General features: G+C 35.9%; 2 protein-coding genes across 3 annotated transcripts; both read right to left on the bottom strand.

The window, feature by feature from the left end:
• Positions 1–2,571: 2,571 nt before the first annotated feature.
• On the bottom strand, positions 2,572–6,663 carry LOC120460543 (uncharacterized). Its single transcript, XM_089132858.1, has 7 exons — positions 6,396–6,663; positions 5,180–5,240; positions 4,755–5,078; positions 4,044–4,391; positions 3,357–3,623; positions 3,236–3,271; positions 2,572–2,875 (listed from the first exon to the last, which is right to left on the bottom strand). The coding sequence occupies exons 2-7, from the start codon at positions 5,223–5,225 to the stop codon at positions 2,748–2,750; spliced, it is 1,149 nt and encodes a 382-aa protein (XP_088988984.1). The 5' UTR covers positions 5,226–5,240; positions 6,396–6,663; the 3' UTR covers positions 2,572–2,747.
• A 1,091-nt stretch (positions 6,664–7,754) lies between these two features.
• donson (DNA replication fork stabilization factor DONSON) lies at positions 7,755–18,387 on the bottom strand. 2 transcript variants are annotated; one of them, XM_039648239.2, is made up of 10 exons: positions 17,925–18,387; positions 17,108–17,170; positions 16,823–17,020; positions 15,635–15,813; positions 14,828–15,006; positions 13,784–13,853; positions 12,356–12,481; positions 11,676–11,874; positions 9,825–10,043; positions 7,755–8,369 (listed from the first exon to the last, which is right to left on the bottom strand). In XM_039648239.2, the coding sequence occupies exons 1-10, from the start codon at positions 18,306–18,308 to the stop codon at positions 8,232–8,234; spliced, it is 1,755 nt and encodes a 584-aa protein (XP_039504173.2). In that variant the 5' UTR covers positions 18,309–18,387; the 3' UTR covers positions 7,755–8,231. The 2 variants fall into 2 exon arrangements, with proteins under 2 accessions (XP_039504173.2, XP_039504175.2); XM_039648241.2 differs by having other exon boundaries at positions 14,828–14,979.
• Between the last annotated feature and the right edge of the window lie 661 nt (positions 18,388–19,048).

The raw sequence follows: 19,048 nt of genomic DNA, 5'->3' as shown, positions 1-19,048 counted from the left end.
GTGGCGAGGGGGGCGTGGGTCAACGAAGCCGAGCGGTGAGTAATGCTGTGTCCGAAATCACCCATTACTCACTATATAGTGGACTATATAGTGAGCTCGCCATTTTGTAGTGCTGTCCGAATGTATAGTGATGATTATTATACCCTATATAGTCCACTCAATGTATCCCAGAATGCATTTTGAAAAGTAGTGTACGACCGATGGTCACCTAAGCCCTACATACCATCATGCATTGCGCTAATCGTAAAAACAAGTCATACTCATGTGTGGAGTAGCGCATTATAACAGAAACGGCTGAAAATCACTTTTAGTTTTTACATTTTGGAGAAATAAGCTCAATATAATGTAATGTATTTATTTTTAAAAAATCTTTTTGGCCCAGAGCCGGCTCGGCACCATATCAATGATGTAATCAACGGCGCCGAGAGACGATCGAGTAGTGTCCGAAATTGGTGTTTCTATTATGCTGGTGAGCTCACTATATAGTGCTTTCTACCCCCAACATAGGGGTTAGGGAGTTGCTTTGAGTGGAGATTTCGGACACAGCATAAGTTTGGGTCAAGTTCAAATGACAAACACCTGTCTGTTATTTCAGTGATTGGCGTGCGGACAGCAGACTGGCAGCTCGTGCACGTATCCTATGGAGTCCTATTACCGAACGCGTGACATTTGAAAGCTGTATTCAGCGGGAAGAGTATTACCACAACTGTGACCATTTGAAGCTGTGTTCAGTCAGTGGGAAGAGTATTATCGCCTATTATTTATTTATTTGCCTTTGACATTCTGAGTTAACTTTATTTGAGCGCGACCTCGCTTGTGTAAATAAAAGTGTACGAGTCCCAGTATTCCCCGACTCTGCCTCCTTCCATAACCCACACATAACAAACCTGTTCTTACATCACAAAAATAACCTCATAAAGTATATATACATGAAAAGACATTCATAAAATGAGTACATATACAAATTCAGGTCCAGAATGTTTGCACGCGTTTGTCGTAGACACGAAATAGCATAACCGAGTGGATATAAAGCCAACGCTGCCATTTGACAAAACTAAAACATTACGTCTGAAATTACACATGCAAATACATTTAAAATGATAAAGTCTTAGCCTACTTACAGGTTGTGGCCCAACAACTGCTGCCTCTGGCTTTAAAGTTGGAACTGCTTCATGTTTTAGTAACAGTGTCTTGTTGAATCAGGTGTTCTGACAATTCATGCGACCCATCGAGATTTGCTACTTACCGGTTATGCGCATGTGCAGACTCACGTTTTTTTTTTTTTTTTTTTTTACAAAAGGTACATTTTCCTGTTATATTGTATAATTTCCCTTTAAAAAATGCTTACTATCATACGAATATTTGTACGGTCAGTCAGCTGAAAAGGAATAACTGAAAGTTTCCGTTACTATGAGGAAAGGTGTACTTTGACAAGTCAAAGATGAATATTTTATGATAATTTTTACTTTTCACACCGTTTTAAAAATAAAAACAGTAGTATACAGTAGCTACTCATAACTTAGAATTTTATTATAATTGTATTTCAAACGACTTTAATCGGCATTCTGTGATCAATTCGCGCAACGTTAGCATTTTTTGACAACGCAGCATATGCGCATGCTCTTTTTTGCATTTTCCGGAGGGAGGGGTTGATGCAAATGTGTGGGTTAGTGACAAAAACCCAGCTGTGGTCCCAATCTTCGAGTCGTTTTTGTAGGCAATATACTTCCTGATTTTTAAAATATGATATCTCTGCTTACATTGAACTTTGCAGATACTATTCATGCACCAACAACAACATTACACACTATTTAAAATGAAAAAAGTGAAATCGCAATCACCCCCTTAAGATAAATAAATAAATAGCACCATATTTAACAGATTCATACGGAGGCGTATTGCATTCACATGAAGAAAAAAAATCTACTGTTTTTCTAAATTAATGAGTTAATTTTTCATGAGAAAAAAAATGCTCTGTTTTTCTGAATTAATGAGTTAATTTTTCATGAGAATTTTTTTTTCTCTGTTTTTCTGAATTAATGAGTTAATTTTTCATGAGAAAATATTTTTTTCTCTGTTTTTCTGAATTAATGAGTTAATTTTTCATGAGAAAAAAAGTTTTTGCTCTGTAAAAAAACAGAGCAAAAAAAAAAAACAGCAAAAAAAAATCCATGAAAGATTAACTCATTAATTCAGAAAAACAGAGCAAAATATTTTTTTCTCATGAAAAATTAACTCATTAATTCAGAAAAACAGAGCAAAAAAAAAAAATTCCATGAAAAATTAACTCGTTAATTCAGAAAAACAGAGCAAAAACTTTTTTCTCATGAAAAATTAACTCATTAATTCAGAAAAACAGAGCAAAAACTTTTTTCTCATGAAAAATTAACTCGTTAATTCAGAAAAACAGAGTAGATTTTTTTTTCTTCAAGTGAATGCAATACGCCTCCGTAGATTCACCAATCACTTTTTATCAAAAAATTGTATTAGTTTTTAACAAAAACTTGATTTTTTTTAACTTTAGTTATTAAAACCCAAAATGTTAAAGAACATTCTAGATACAAGAAAAAATAAAACAAAAAACTAAGGCGAACCTTTAAGTATTAAATAGTATTGAGTCCTGCAAGTAAACAGTTTGTGCTCCACAAATAAGAAAAGGTATTTATATTAAAAAATGAACCAACTTTTTCACAGCTCACAAAAAATTGCAATGGAAATGCCTTGAACGTTAATAACTTGATGATAAATCAGATTCTTCCAAACGTCAGTAATAATCCCAGAACGACGACAGTGACGAGCAGAACTCCAGTGATGAGTCCGATGCGGATCCAGGGGATCTCCTGATCCGAGATCAGCTCCAGAGGGTCACAATGACCTGCATTACACATTAGGGCTGTCAATATATCGCAACAATATGCATCTATATAGTAAATATTAGAATTTTATATTATATATTACTTGAATATTATAAATACTTTGGCAAAACCTGACCTGCTGCCTTGGCAAATACATGAAAATAAAATAAGTTTGAGTGGAGATACTAAAACTACTAAATAATATCATGTAATTATATTTATTAACTCTGGCAGTGAATTTCTATGATCTGTTCTTCAATCACACAAAACTATCATTCGTCTTCAGGCTTGGAATATAGTGCATAGGCTGTATGGATGTCATAAATATAATGTGGAAGAATTATAAGCTTTGCATGCTTAATAAAATGTTCAATACACACCAGAAACGGTGCCGGCCTCGGGGACGGCGGATACATCTGTCACCAACAACATTATTAGAAAAGAATCAGTCATTGATTAACATGTGTTGACTGTTACTAGTGATATGATCAGTAGCAGTACCTTCAGCTCTCTCGGTGTGTGTGTGTGTTGGTGCTGCGCTGCTCGCTGTAGTTTGAGTGCTGATAGCATCTGTGTGTGTGGGCACACTGATGTTCATTTCAGTCTGAGCTGTCGTAGCATGTGTGTGTGTCGGTGTCGTGCGGCCCGCTTCAGTCGGAGTGCTCGCAACAGTCGTCCAAGCTGGCACACTTGTGTGAGTGTGTGTGTGAGAGGTCAAGCTGACACTAGAGAATGAGTCCGTGGGGTCTGTCATCCCTGAAGACATAGCTGAGGAGAGAGAGAGAGACTTGCTTTATTCATTTATTAAGATGGATTATATTTATTTATTCACCCATTATGAGTGGACACACCCCTACTGCTGATTGGCTCACTCTGTCTCCTCCCCATTCTGAGTGGACACGCCCCTACTGCTGATTGGCTCACTGTCTCCTCCCCATCATGAGTGGACACGCCCCCTACTGCTGATTGCCTGACTGACTCCTCCCCATCATGAGTGGACACGCCCTCTACTGCTGATTGGCTCACTCTGCCTCCTCCCCATCATGAGTGGACACGCCCCCTACTGCTAATTGGCTCACTCTGTCTCCTCCCCATTCTGAATGGACACACCCCCTACTGCTGATTGGCTCACTCTGCCTCCTCCCCATCATGAGTGTGTACTCGGTTCTCAGTTAAACACACACGTACCCCAAACAGTGAGCGTGTGCCTCTCCGGGAATCCGCTCCTCGGCTCCTCGTAATCCATGCTCTTGTAACGGCACTTATAAACGCCCTGGTCGGAAACACTGACCGACTGAATGGTCAGTGAGAGGACACCGCGAGAGATGTTGTGCTTGGGTGGCAATGCCAAGAAGCTTGAATCGATACTGACGTCCATCTTTCCAGAGCTCAACCGCAGAATCTCTTTGTCATCTTTCAGCCATTGGATGTAGATGTCTTCCCACGGTTTAGATTTCGGGATATTCCCAACGCAGTCCAAGGTGATATCCTCGCCCTCAGAAGCTTCCACATGATCAGGGAACGACTCTGGTTCTGCTGAAATACGAGAGAGCTTGTGTTGGCATTTATGAACTGGTACTTTGTGTAGTGTACTAATCAACCGTCTCTCTTTTGTGAGTCAAACTGCAGTTCATCGACTGGCCACTAGAGGAGTCAGTCCCATAGACCCACAACTTTACAGCAGAAAATAACATGTTTACAGCCCGGTGCAAAAAGTGGTTTTGGTCTATATAGCTAATTTAGCCCTTCATGACGACTGTGAGATGTAAATCTTTTAAAACACACCCGTTTATATGATATTAACCCTTAAAGTTCTGCATAATTAAGGGCGTGGCCACTTATGGATTGCCACTGATGTCACTGCTAGCCGTTTGTCTGCTGTGTGTTAGCGTTACTTACTCAACACTTTCAGGAATACAACGCAAATGGGCTTCCTATCCAGCGAGAAACACTCGTATACATCTTCATCGTTCAGCATCACGTCAGTCAGAACGAGGGAAAAGTCCTTGGAGTCGACACGATCCCTGAGGAAACTGACCCGCCCCTCAAACGCCCTCCCGACCCTGCTGATGTCACCGCCACCCGAGAGGACGTCTTTTCCCGTCGCCTCCCAGTAAACCTCCTGCTCCTCCGATTGGAATCTAGAAACATCGCAGGGCAAGATCACGCTATTCCCGAGGATCGCCTGGACATTGGACGCCTGCAGGTACGTACCTGCACACACTGGGTGAGGACGTGCAATAATAATAATGAGAAATTAATACCAATGTTAATAGCCATTAAATATCAGATTCTTCTAAACACAGAAGAGGTTCCTCACTTACCACTGAAGGCTACAATAAAAACGAATGTAGTGCCAAGAATATTCATGTCCTCTTCGAAAACCTGGTGAATAATAATGATAAAAAATAAACTATTTAATCTATTATCTCCACAAAATGTGCATTCCATTTTGCAATTAATTTTTAGTGAAACAAAACAAAATAAATACTTTACATTATATATTTTTATATATATATTACAATAATGTTCATGGTGAAAATATGCATAAATATTATATAATATATCTATATTTAAAAAAAAGTATATGTATATATATATATATATATATATATTTAAAAATATATATATATATATAAATATATGTGCATATTTATTTTAATAGGCAAAAAAAAATGCATAGATAATCAGAAACCTGTCAGGAAACAGTAAACATTGATTACAACATAATCAGTTATTAATATTTCCTTGGTTGTCTCTTATTTTTATGTGTTCATAATTTATTCGTATGACATACTAGCCAAAAAATGATGTTGGCATGCATCATTGATCATCCCAAATATCATGCCTAGTATTATGGCTCCACATGATATTAATAATCTGGTATTGTCGGGCACGTGGTGGACGCCCACAGAATCAGCTCAAGCTTTATTTAATAGTGCTGACGTGCGTCACATGAGCCTGTAACCCGATCACATCAAACACTCGGGCTCACAAGCTTACTACTTATAAACCAAATCTACTATTTAAATGACAAATTTTGACACTTATGTTCTAAATTGAATAATTAGACAACACAGCAATAGATGAGTTTATCACTAAAGCACATGGAAATCATTAATGCACCAAAAAGCAATGGGAGCTTTTATTTTCATTAGTTGTTTTAATTTTGTTTTGCTTTATTAATAGTATGAATTTATTTTTTATTTCAGTTTTGGTCATTTTAGTACTTTTCTCATTTTCTAATGTTTGAGTTGAATAACACTGTAAGACACTAGTTATGTAACTTTAGACATGGAAACAGCCTAATCTCTGTCCATTTAACTTGTATTTCCTTAAATAGACAGAACTGATCAATCATGTTTAATGACAAGGAAAACACACATCATACACACATTTCATTTCTCCTTGTAACTTCTTGAGTTGCTTCATGCTTTATAGTAGAGGAATAACAGGATTCAGGAGTGAAATGAAACCACTAATATCATGTTATCTCCAGCTGATGCATCCCTGAGATGAGGAGGAAATGAAAGTACTCACGAGTCTGCCGTGATTCAGAGATTACGATCCTCAGAGCTGCTTCATTCAGTTAGTTCTGGTCTTCAGTCCAGGGTCACATGAGTCACATGCTGAACAGAGAGAACATGAATCCAGTGTATCTGAACATGATGCACGTTCACGGCTCCAGCTGACGGGTGTTAAAATACGACCTGACGCATCATCACAATTACATTACACTGCAGAAACCGCTTTACCTGAGCAATATAGCAGTGCAAGTGGAGAGGTAAAGACTTGTTCTGTCGTGTGTGTGTGTAATATTAGACGAGGTGTTACACCACGATCCTCTTCTGAATGATGGCATTTCTTGGCCTGACAGCAAGTATTTACACTCTTCAACACTCCTGGCAGAAACTCAAGTTTTGCTTTTAGACTAGCGAGACAATCTGTCGACTCGCATGAAGAACAATTACACAAGTTTGTAACAACTTAAACTAATAATTGATCTTTTTTTATCTTCCCGGTGGATATGAATTAGTTTAAAGGGTAAATCTCACACAAAAAAAAGTGGCCAGGTCGCATTTTACTTGCAAGAATTAATAATATTGTTTTATTCAAATCTAAAAAATATATACTTTACAATACACATACATTTTTACATTTAAAATTAGGGAGGAAATGTGCCTAAATATTAAAATAACATCACAATAATTAACGTCTGATTGGCTTTAAAATGTGAAACATACATAAATATTAAATGTGTGTGAGCTAGAATGTTATTTATATTTATATATATATATATATATATATATATATATATATATATATATACACACAAACACACACAGGGATGCACCAAAGTTTTGGCCAATGAGATTACCGATAATTATGTATATTTGATAACCGATAAATCCAAATTATTGGTTATTGGTAAATATATAAAAATAATTTTAAATAATTTTTGAGCCTGATTACAAAGACAAACCCCCTAAAAATGTATACATTTTATGTAGCTATGGGGCTGGACAACTATTAATCGCGATTAATCGTATCCAAAATAAAAGTTTGTGTTTACATAATATATGTGGGTGTAGTGCGTATAATTATTTTATATATATATATATATATATATACACATATACACACACACATGCATGTTTATATTTAAGAAATATTTGCATGTATATACTGTATATAGATTTATATAATATAATAAATGTTTTATTTATTAATAACACATTTTTCTTAAATACATACATGCATTAATATTAATTATTGCCCAGCCCTAGTATATATATATAACTTTTTTTAAACTTGATTTCCACAAACCAACCAAAAAAAAATTTTTTTTTTCCACAAAAAAAAAAAAAAAAAAAAAAAAAAATCACACTCAAATCAATATTTCACGCCCATTCATTTATTTATAAAGTATCCATGTAATAAGCAGGATAAAGTAGTCAGCAGATCATCATTATCCTCTCACTCATTTCCCCGTCAGAGAATTGGAAATACTTGCTTTAAACACGTTTGTTTTGCTCTTATCTGTGACGCCGTTATGAGATATAAAGCGGGAAATATTTCAACTCATTTAATATTATATATTCATACAAATGTGAATAATACACTGGATTTCAACAGTCAGAAATATTACCATGAGTGTTCAACACACGTATCAGTCGTTTCTCATCTAGAGACGATGATTAAAACTTAAGCTTTAAAACCACACCATCTAAAACACTCCATAAAAATGTTAAACTTATGTTTACATGCAGGGTACACTAACGGCTCCACGATACACGCGCGCACATGTCTCTGATGGAGTGAGTGGAGTCACATGACGCCCGAGATATTAATAGGTCTGTCAGTGGAGACTCACGCTCAGGTCTTCCAGCTGTACGAGTAGTCTCTCATGTGCAACTGTCTGAGCGCACACTTTCCCAGAATGCTCGGCGCTGCCAGCTGCTGAACTGAGCTCTGCTGGAGCCCACACCTGCCCAGATCCTGTACAACACACTCCTAGAGGAGAAGAAACCAGAGCATGAGACCTTCAGGAGCAGCTACACACACACACACGGGGTGTGACGGTTATATGTTATATGAGCCATTCCACCAAAAGGGTGACATTTCTGTCCCCAGGACATTATATATATAAAATTGCAAGAAAATTAACTCTAAAATACATTTGATTATTAAGCAATAACTACAAATTTAAAAAGTATAATTAAAAACATTAATAAAAACGAGACGGAACACTAAAAAATAGCATTTTCTGCATGTCCCAACTCTCCATCTCTAAACTTTACCATGAAATATTATGATTACAATCCTTCAGAAATCTGATTTTTCTGGCATTGTTGTATGACTTTATATCCAAACTGCTTTAAAATGAAAAAAAACAAAAACATTTTTGATCTAATATTTTAGATAAAATACACATTTTAGTCACGTCCCCGGGTTTTCACTCAGTCCTGTTATAGAATATTCCACAAGACACATTTTCAACAGGAAGTTGCATCATCTGGATCTTCTGAAGGCAATGGGGCGACTATAAGTCACTCCTCTCGTTTTCATTTTTATTTGATGAAATTGTAACTATGAATGCGAAGGTCAATCTCAACATACAGTCCTGTTACCTAAACTTTTTCTTGGGTTTAATTTTTTATTTTAAAAATATTAACTTTTGGTAAGGCACCAGAAATGGCCCAGTGTCCTCACGCTATTAGCATCAATGCTATGTGGCCATATGCCATATATTTGATGGCATACTTTTTGATTAAAAACTCAATCTTTTTTTCTAAAAACTAAATAAAATTAAACCACTCTTTTTATCAGCTTTGTTTGGCCCATAATTTATACAATTATTTAATGAAATAATTCTAAAAAAAATTATAAGCTTGAGGCTTCGAAAAATGCCTTTGTGTTTGTTTGTTTTTAATCAAAATACACCTTGCTTTAATAGTGATTTTATTGGCACAAATATCTATTTTTGAACATATAACCAACAATTTCTTTAAAATAAACACTTTCTTGTGGGGAAAACAAAGGAATTAATTGACATGCTTCTAAACTTGCTTTTTAAATGACACAATTTTTGGTAACAGGATTGAGAAAACATGCGTACATATTCTGCTCAAACCTTGTAAAAAAAAAATAAAGTTGCCTGAGATTGACCAATACACATTTTGAATAGTTAAATATGTGTAGTATTAGATTCAATGTTGATAAAGTTTATTTTTGAAGAGTTACAACAAGCAAACGTCACCCATTCGGTGGAATGGCCCATATAGGAGTGATCCAGCTGTCAAATTTAATCAAAAATAACTTAATGTGTGTTCTGAAGATGAACGAAAGTCTTACGGGGTTGAACACATGAGGGACAGTCATTACTGACAGTGTTTTCATGTTTGGGTGACCTGTCCCTCTAAAAGGACCGAGTTCAGGACCCAACCCACGTCGAGCGGTTTAACGTACCGGTTGTGTCTCCGGCTCAGAGCTCTGGCTGATGGGAACGTTGAGGACGGCCGTGGGTTCGTGTGTGTAGAGACCCGCAGAAAACTCTCCTGTCTGAGCCGGTCTCAGGAGCTGCGTCAGCGCGTGAAGTGTGTGAGGCATGATGGGACCCGTCACCTCCAGACTGCACACGTCCTGATAGCCCGTCCTCACCAGAGTCTTCACATTCACAGCGCGCGCCTGAAAACAGGCCAAAAAATATATAATGCATGATGTCATCAGCGTCATATAATAGCCTTTAAAGGCGCAGTGTGTAATATAAAGGAGGATCTGTTGACAAATGCATTATCATATACATAAATACATGTGTATAGAGAGCGTACATAATGAGCGGTTCGGTTTTTATTAGCTTAGAATGAGTGTTTCTTTACACACACCGCGGGTCCCCTTACATCGACATCGACATGTTTCTACGGTGGCCCTGAGTGGACAAACGCGTTTCATCACTGTTGTTCTTCTAGATAAGAATCAGCTAAAGTCAGCGAATAAAACACTGACACAATGATGAACAAGTTACAATTATCGTAATGATATATCGCTTTACTGAACAATTACATAAACAATTTCTTAAATTATAGGGCTGGGTAATAAATATCGATTTCTCGATACTAATCGATTCTCATTTTTACGAACCGATATCGATTCTTAAATCTCAAGAATCGATTAGTCATCCTGTTTCATTTGAATGATTGGGACATTGTATCGCGGCTGCGCGCATCCAAAAAAAAAAAAAAAAAAAAAAAAAAAATCGCAATAATCTTTGTCCTTTGTTACTATTGATATGAAACAAAGTCTCAATTTTCAAATTACGTCCATTTTCTTTAGAAATTCAGAAACATAAATAGTGTTTTGTCGCTGTGGCGTGAGATCGCTCTGGAGAAGCAGCAGCGCTGATCTCTCTTCCGGCTTAATAATACCAGTCACAGCGCCAAATAAACATGAATGAGCATCTGAAAGTGTGTTAAAGATAGAGGACAACTCATCCAAATCCGTATCATGTCACATTGATTCGCTCAATCAGCGTTTCAACCGTGGAAAGACGTCAGTTAAACAGCTTATAATCAATGTATCGTCATATTTACCTCAGAAAACCCACATAAACTCGTTAGGCAGCTAGAAAAAATAACTCCAGAGGAGCATTTTGCTAAATATATACACCATATTACATATGCATTATAATCTTAATGTTCTTCAATATTTAATTCAAGTTTGAATAAATCTGGCAAGTTTTTATGACAGTCACCATTTAAATGTTTATATTTCATAAAATAAATAAAAGTGTAATTTAAGTGTTTGTATAGCTACAAAACAGTTCATTATTACCTTCATATTAGGCTAATGAAGCCTAATAGGCTACAACTAGACTCCCATAGTTTACAGCATTAGTTAAGAGATTTGATTCCCTTGAGAAAATTTGCCATTTATTGTAACTGATATCCAAAATAATCGATATTGAATCGAAATCGAATCGAATTGTGAAATTTGTGTCAATACCCAGCCCTATTAAATTATCTTTGTCAAGAAACATAATGCCTACTCTCTGCTGTCTCAGACGACGACGTCACTTCCTGTCGGCCACCGTAACTTCCGTTGGGTGCAATTCACAACCTCACCACTAGACGCCGCTGAAATTACACACTGCGCCTTTAAGCGATTTTTGAAAAACAACATGTGTCCCGTGTTCCTTCTTGACGTGACTAACGACCCTAAACAAGGTTAAGGATATTTTTGACAGAATATATATCCATCTGGCACCCCAGGATTAATTGAAGAGGGAAAGTGTTACGGTATGAATCAGTGAGGCCAACAAACCTTGAGTGTGTGCAGTGTGGCCCCTCTGAAGGCGGTCGGGGCGAGGAGTGTTGGAGGAAGACCCGCCTGAGAACCGGCTCCTGCCACCAAACTCTTACAGTTAATGAGGAAGTTGAGCAGCGTGAAGGTGTTCGAACCCTCCACCAACACCACGGACTCTGGTCTGTGGTCCAAACACACCTCTCTGTGCTCCTTACGACTGATGCACGACTTAAGGGAAGTACACGGCAGTAATCAACATTTGAAGTGGATCAAAAAAGTTCATCACTGTGTATCGCTTTACATGTGTATATCCTGTGTGTACGCACATACAAGTTTATATAAAAAGTAGGGCTGTCAAACGATTAATCGCATCCAAAATAAAAGTTTGTGTTTACATAATAAATGTGGGTGCACTGTGTATAATTATTTTGTATATAAATACAGTAATACACACTGAAAAAAATATTATTTATATATAAAACATTTATATTTTTAATATAAATGATATATAAATCTATATACAGTATATACATTAAAATATTTCTTAAATATATACATGCATGTGTGTGTATTTATATATATATAAAATAATTATACACAGTGCACCCGCATATATTATGTAAACACAAACTTTTATTTTGGATGCGATTAATCGCGATTAATAGTTTGACAGCCCTAATAAAAAGCTGTAAGGATACAGTTTGATGGAAATGGAATCTGGTTTCTTGATCTTGTCTTGGACGCCCATCTCCTTTAGCCAAGAAAATCCCCCATCATCATCTTCGTCATCATCATCCTCCTCGTTTTCACTGTGCTCACTCAATCTGGAAGAAGGAAAGATCAAATCAGCAAAGATATGATCAATATTCAAAGTAGGGCTGGGTATCGATTCAGAATGTCATTACATTGTTATTATAATGCAAACCGCAATATATTCAATTTCTCTCTATGTGTTTACAGCATTGTGAGAGATATATGTTTTCTTGAGAAAAATTAACATGCAGGCTATCTATTGTAGCTGAAGTTTATCCAAATGAGTCAATAATTTAATCAAGATTGAAATTAAATCCAAGTATTGAAATCGTGAAAATTGTGTACCAGAAATTGTACCATGTAAACATTGTAACGTGTTATCACTAAACTTAATAAAAGTCTGTTTAGTTACTAAATGTTTTGACAACCACAATTACACAAGCTGTTTTTTTAGATCCAACCAATCCATTCGTTTCTCTTGTGCAATTAAAATATCGTGATAAAAGCGCCATCAATTATCGCAGCATGAAAATTTGAAAATTTTATTTGATGTTCCAATTCAATACACAAGCTCTCAATTCGATTCGATTTCAATTGTAAATTCGATTTTCAATTCCCAATTCGACTAATTGAAAATAGATTTAATACAAATCCTGTATTTATTAAAAAAAAAAAAAAAAAAAAAAACAGTGCACATAAGTTTACAAGTGGTTAATAAATAAAAAGAAACTTTTTATTTAGGTACATTAAAACAGAACCCAATTCTATATTTCAAATGCATACAATGAACAGACAGGAATTTGATGCAATTTTATTTATTTTTTAAACTTTTTTTTAGGATTTATGCTGAAAATTGGACCAGTCAGAACAGTGGCACGCCTTGACCAAATGTTTAAGATAAAGCAAACATCAAATCTCAATATGGAGGCTCAAGCCTATGAACAGTGGAGGAAATCTAATACTGGATTTTGGATGATAGACACATAAATATGGGAAAAAAATCTATCCATGGCGTTTGAGAATCGACCACATTTGTGTGAAGAAAAATCAATTTTTTTAGCCCTAATCCAAAGCAGACCAAAGTAAGACTCTGAACCAACACTTGTCAATAATTTGTTAACAAATAATCATTACTTTAATAATCTCATTATTTCAACCTTACATTATTTAAATGAATACATGTTAGCTAACTGTGATTGTGTATATGCACATTTCCGAAACGCATAACTTAGTCTCCTCTGATAACAGATCACTTTAAACTGTACTGTGGACTCATGCCTTTTCTGTAAAGCTGCTTTAAAACGATGTGTATTGTGAAAAGCGCTGCACAAATAAGCATGAATTGAATGTGTTGTCGGGGGTCATGTACTCACACAGCGCTGTCCGTCTCGAGATCTTTGCTTTTCCTCCGCTCCTCCAGCAGAGGGAGGGAGAACTCTATCCCTGAACACAAGCAGAACACACACATGACGTTTCCACACACAGCCGTCTGCCAGTGCTGATGCACTTCAGGAAACAATACGTCACTCGCACAGGTAAAGAACAAAATGCCAATACTACTAGTTCAACATCATGATCACATATTATGATAGACAACAAATTCTCCCAAGTGTCTGATTGCATTGATAAAATTAAATGCAAAAGTTTCAAAATAAAGCAAAGATTCTTCCTCAGACGTTCAGAACACAAGTTAATTAAAAATCAGCGTCTTATGAACTTATTTAGTGTATATATATATATACACACACATGTATGTATATATATATATATAAAAATACAAATGTATGTGATATACAGTCTATGTGCCTCCTAGATCTTTTTTTCACTGAAAAATCGCATTTTTACTACATGTCAAACTAAATAAGTATAGTAAGTATAAGTAAATGAATAAGTAAATATATAAGTAAGACAAATTCTCCCAAGTGTCTGATTGCATTGATAAAATTAAATGCAAAAGTTTCAAAATAAAGCAAAGATTCTTCTTCGGACGTTCAGAACAAGTTAATTAAAAATCAGCATCTTATGAACTTATTTAGTATATATATATATATAATTCTTTTTTTTACTGAAAAATCGCATTTTTACTACATGTCAAACTAAATAAGTATAGTAAGTATAAGTAAATGAATAAGTAAGTATATATATATATATATATATATATATATATATAAAGCAAACTCCAATAAAAAACTTGGTGATAAGCGCATAGGAGGAAAATTATACAATCATAAAATCTTCATATTGGAATACACTCTTATATATATTTTTTTTTTTAAATAAATCCAAAACAAAAGCAATGGCTCTATCAAACCGCTTGTCCATGAAAAGAACTTCTAAGCCTCCTAATCTCCAGAATATGGCATTGGGTAAGCAATAGCAAAGCATGAAGGCTTGTTTGAATGGTCCGTGTGTCTCACCGTCGGCCCTCATGGCCTCTCTCAGGCCTCTAGTGGTGGGGGACAGTAGTGCAGTGATGCCTTTAGACCCGCTCAGACCCGCCGCGCGAAACAACACCGTGAACTGATACGAGCACAGGTAGAAATACGGACACAGTCGGGCCTTCAGGAGACTGTAGAGAGACGTCAGACTCACAGACCTACAACACACACACACACACACACACACACACACACACAACACCAGTCAGCCACATCACACACACCAAAATCTAGAGGGCTGCTGTTAATATTTCCATTACCTTTAACACTAATATAATTCACTCACAGGTGTGTGTTTGAGTAATTTACAACGGCTTCGAACGCAGCTCAACCAATCAGAATCAAGGACCTGAACAATCCATTTTATAAATACAAATAAAAGGAGAACAATTTATTTGTATCATTTTTATTTCTAAAATATTATGTAGTTTTGTAAGAGGTTTCATATCCTTGGCAAATTAATTTTTGGGAGATTTGTAGGTACAGAGATCTGTAGTTTCTCTGAGGCTTTTATTTTGTTCATATCGGAATTATATCATATCGACCGAAATTAAGAAATACATCGTGATATCTATTTTGGCCATATCGTCAAGCGCTAGCAATTCGACGCTTTGAAATTCAAACTAAGGTTGTGTATCGTTCATATTATAACCGATACCGGCACCACAACGGTCCCTTTATTCAGTAATTTAGGCATGTTTACCTCAATAACTAAAGAAATCAAGTCATTTGTAGAAGTGTTATTGACATATGCCAGAGCTGCCTTGGCCACACACACACTCTTACCAGTCGCTCATCAGGCTCTGCTGCAGCGCTGAGTCCTGCGCCCACGGCACACACTTGCCAGAGAACTTGCGCTCTGCACCAATCCGTGGGAAGAGAGAGAGCCAGGGCATCGACGGGTGCTGCCAGTACTGAAGACACTGCTGGAAACCACAGCGCAGCTCCACACACCCCCGGGGATCCTGCAACACACACACACACACACAATGCAGATTAACACTTTATAGATCAGCATTATTTATTTTTACTGGACTGTATTAAAGGGGCACTCTTGAAAAGCTAAATAAAAACTATGAATAGAGTAATTACTTAAAAGATAAATATATTAAAACTACATAAAAATCACATTAAAAATCGTATGTGTATATATATATATATATATTAAACGATCATATTTTCATTTTTAAAACAAAACTAAATTTAAAAACTAAATGAAATCACACATTAAACATATAAAAAAACTAATTATTTTAAATATAGAATAAATACTTTTAATAAATATTTATATATATATATATATATATATATATATATAAAATATTATATATATATATATAAAATATTATATATATATATATATATATAAAATAAATGCTTAAATTAATGAATATTTATTAAATTAAAATAAATACTAAACTTTATTTACATACTGTACATCATACATTAAAACTAAACAAACATCTATTAAAAAAAGGTTTCTTAAAAATAAAATTAAAAATTATTTAACACGTGAGTTAAAAGTATATGAAATATTAAATATAAAAATAATAAACATTATTAATTAAAAATAATGTTTAAATTAATTACTAATTACTAATGTAAAATATTTAAAAATCAAAAACTACTTTATACACTAAAAGTATACAAAATCACACATTAAAACAAAAAAAACATATAAAGCTAAAGTTTGTATAAAATAATAATAAAAACAACATCAATAATATAATGTATAGCATTTTAATATTCTTTCTAATATATAAAATATTGTGCTAGGCAACGATTAATCGCATGCAAAATAAAGGTTTGTGTTTACAAAATATGTCTATTATTATTTTGTACATATAAATACACACATATGCATGTATACATTTAAGAAATATTCGCATGTATATATTTATAATTGTTTCGTGAAACTCTGATTGCATGTGTGCCCAGCGCTGCGAATGCTGCTCAGTGGTGGTGTGTGCGTACTGGTATGTGAGCCGGAGCGCTGGTGAACTGGGCCCTGCAGTGCGCGCTCAAGCCCTGCGCCTCCTCCTGCGCCTTCACATGCTCAGCCCAGGAGAACGACTGAGGAGACGTGAACAACACGCGGGTCTTCAGGGACCAGTCGGCCGGGAACTCCACACACACTTCAGCTGGAGCCACGGGGCAGACCGACTCTGGGCTCTAGAGACACACACACACACGTCATGAACACACACACACCATGACTGAGGGATCATGAGCAACCATCAGCTGTCATCAGTCAGAAACCTTCAACACTGGAGTGGATCTCTCCTCCTCGAACACGCAGCCATCTTCAGAGAGGGGAACCATCTGCAGAAACAGAGGAAAATCATTATGAATGCAGGGAGTTTGATTGACAGGCCATCTGACCAATCATAATATGGCGCCGCCCATACCTCCCATAAACAGCCTCAAACCCCTTCTTCAGAGAGTCTATGGGTGACATCACAGATGCTTTGTCCATATTTTTTACAGTCTATGGTTATTATTATACATCATCTGTTCTACTCGTTTTCATAAAAAGCTCTGATTTAGAAATTTGCATGCTGTCATGATCCTAAGTGAAATCAAATTGATCAATTTTAGTATTAAAAATTAACCATGTCACAATAGCATTAGCATATTTTTTTAAACTATAAATAAACAAATATTGAAACTACACAAACTATAAATACAAAAATATCACATTAAAAATAAATACATAAATTATAAAACACGTAAATTAAAAATAATATATTTTTTTTAAGCTAACAATAAAATATTAGGCTTAACTTTTTAAATGTACGGTTAAAAGTTGAGTTCAAATATAACATTATTATTATTATTGGTTATGAGTCATGGCAATACATGAACAATAAATATGCAACATTTACATGTGTACCATGGTAACGTTAACTTAGCTGCTACATTGAAGAGTTATGTAAACATATGAGCCTGATAACAATGTTAGTTGATATTAAACAAAAATTTAGACGGACTTTAAGGCTTTTGCATCTGAAGTCTTCATATGCAACGTTAATGGTATTAATAATAGAAACGAGCTCAGAAGTGTGCCGAACTGTACCGTTATCTCGTGTTGTCTCCGTCGGTCTGTATTGAGCAGTTCTTCTCTCAGTGAAGCTCCCGCGTTTGGACGCTCTTCGAGTTTCCCGTCCAAAACCGGAGCAACTGCCGCCTTTTCGCCGTCGGTGTGCGATAAAGCCCGTTTCTTAGGACTGTTGTACGTGTTCTCAATGTTCGCGAACGGATTCCTGCGCTTTACGCCGCCTCGCGACCGGCCCGGAGCGTTTAACAGCGGCCCCGGTGAAAACGGGCGGACTCCGGGAACCGACACGACCGGACTCGAAGTCCTCCGCTCGGGCCCTTCGCTCCTCGCCCGGTTCCGTCTCATCCGAAGAACATCACACGGTTTTTTAAAGCTGGGAGAGTAGCAGCCCAACTCCGCCATCGTGCTCGTTTCGGTCGAGCGGGAACTGCCTTCTGTTCAACTTCTGACGCGATTGTTTTTGTTCCGAACGCAACTATCAAAATTTCCCGCGTAACGGAATTTCGTCACACGTTGCGTGATGACGCAAATGAGCGTGTTGGCGTAAACACACGACAAATGTAAAGTCTCTACTGTTTCGTGTTTTATTTTATTGTTATTTATTATTATTATTTTACTGTTTCGTATTGATTTCTGTCAGTATTGAAATAAAGAACGTAAAATAATTATATGAACAGTCTAACAAGATAAATAGTCTGTAAGAATATATTTGGCCAAAACAAATGTAAAAGTCCCTGCTGTAGTATTGTTTTGCATGTACTTTATCCAAAAAAAGAAAGATTGTGTAAGTCTACTGAGATTGTAAAGATTTTTTAATACTAATTTATCACATATTGAAATCTATTACAGCACTGTACATCATCATTATCATTGAAATTATGATATGCAAAAAGTAAGGTATTGTGCCACAATGTTTTTGCAGTTAGCCTATATAATATTAAGGGAGGCAGTGCCAGCGCCTGCAAATTATGATATCCAAATATCTAGAAAAACTCAAATAAATTAAAGTTGATATTCCAGTCTAATTTATTCATAAGATTCAAAACTTCCTCTGTCGCTCCTGTCCTTCAATATGTCAGCATCTAGATTAATGGTTGATGTCGATTAATTGCCCGCTATTCATCATTTGCATTTGTGATTAA

Source organism: Pimephales promelas, chromosome 6 (genome assembly GCF_988280905.1).
Source record: "Pimephales promelas chromosome 6, fPimPro1.hap1.1, whole genome shotgun sequence".
NCBI lineage: Eukaryota > Metazoa > Chordata > Actinopteri > Cypriniformes > Leuciscidae > Pimephales > Pimephales promelas.
This window is presented reverse-complemented; position numbering and strand designations above follow the sequence as displayed.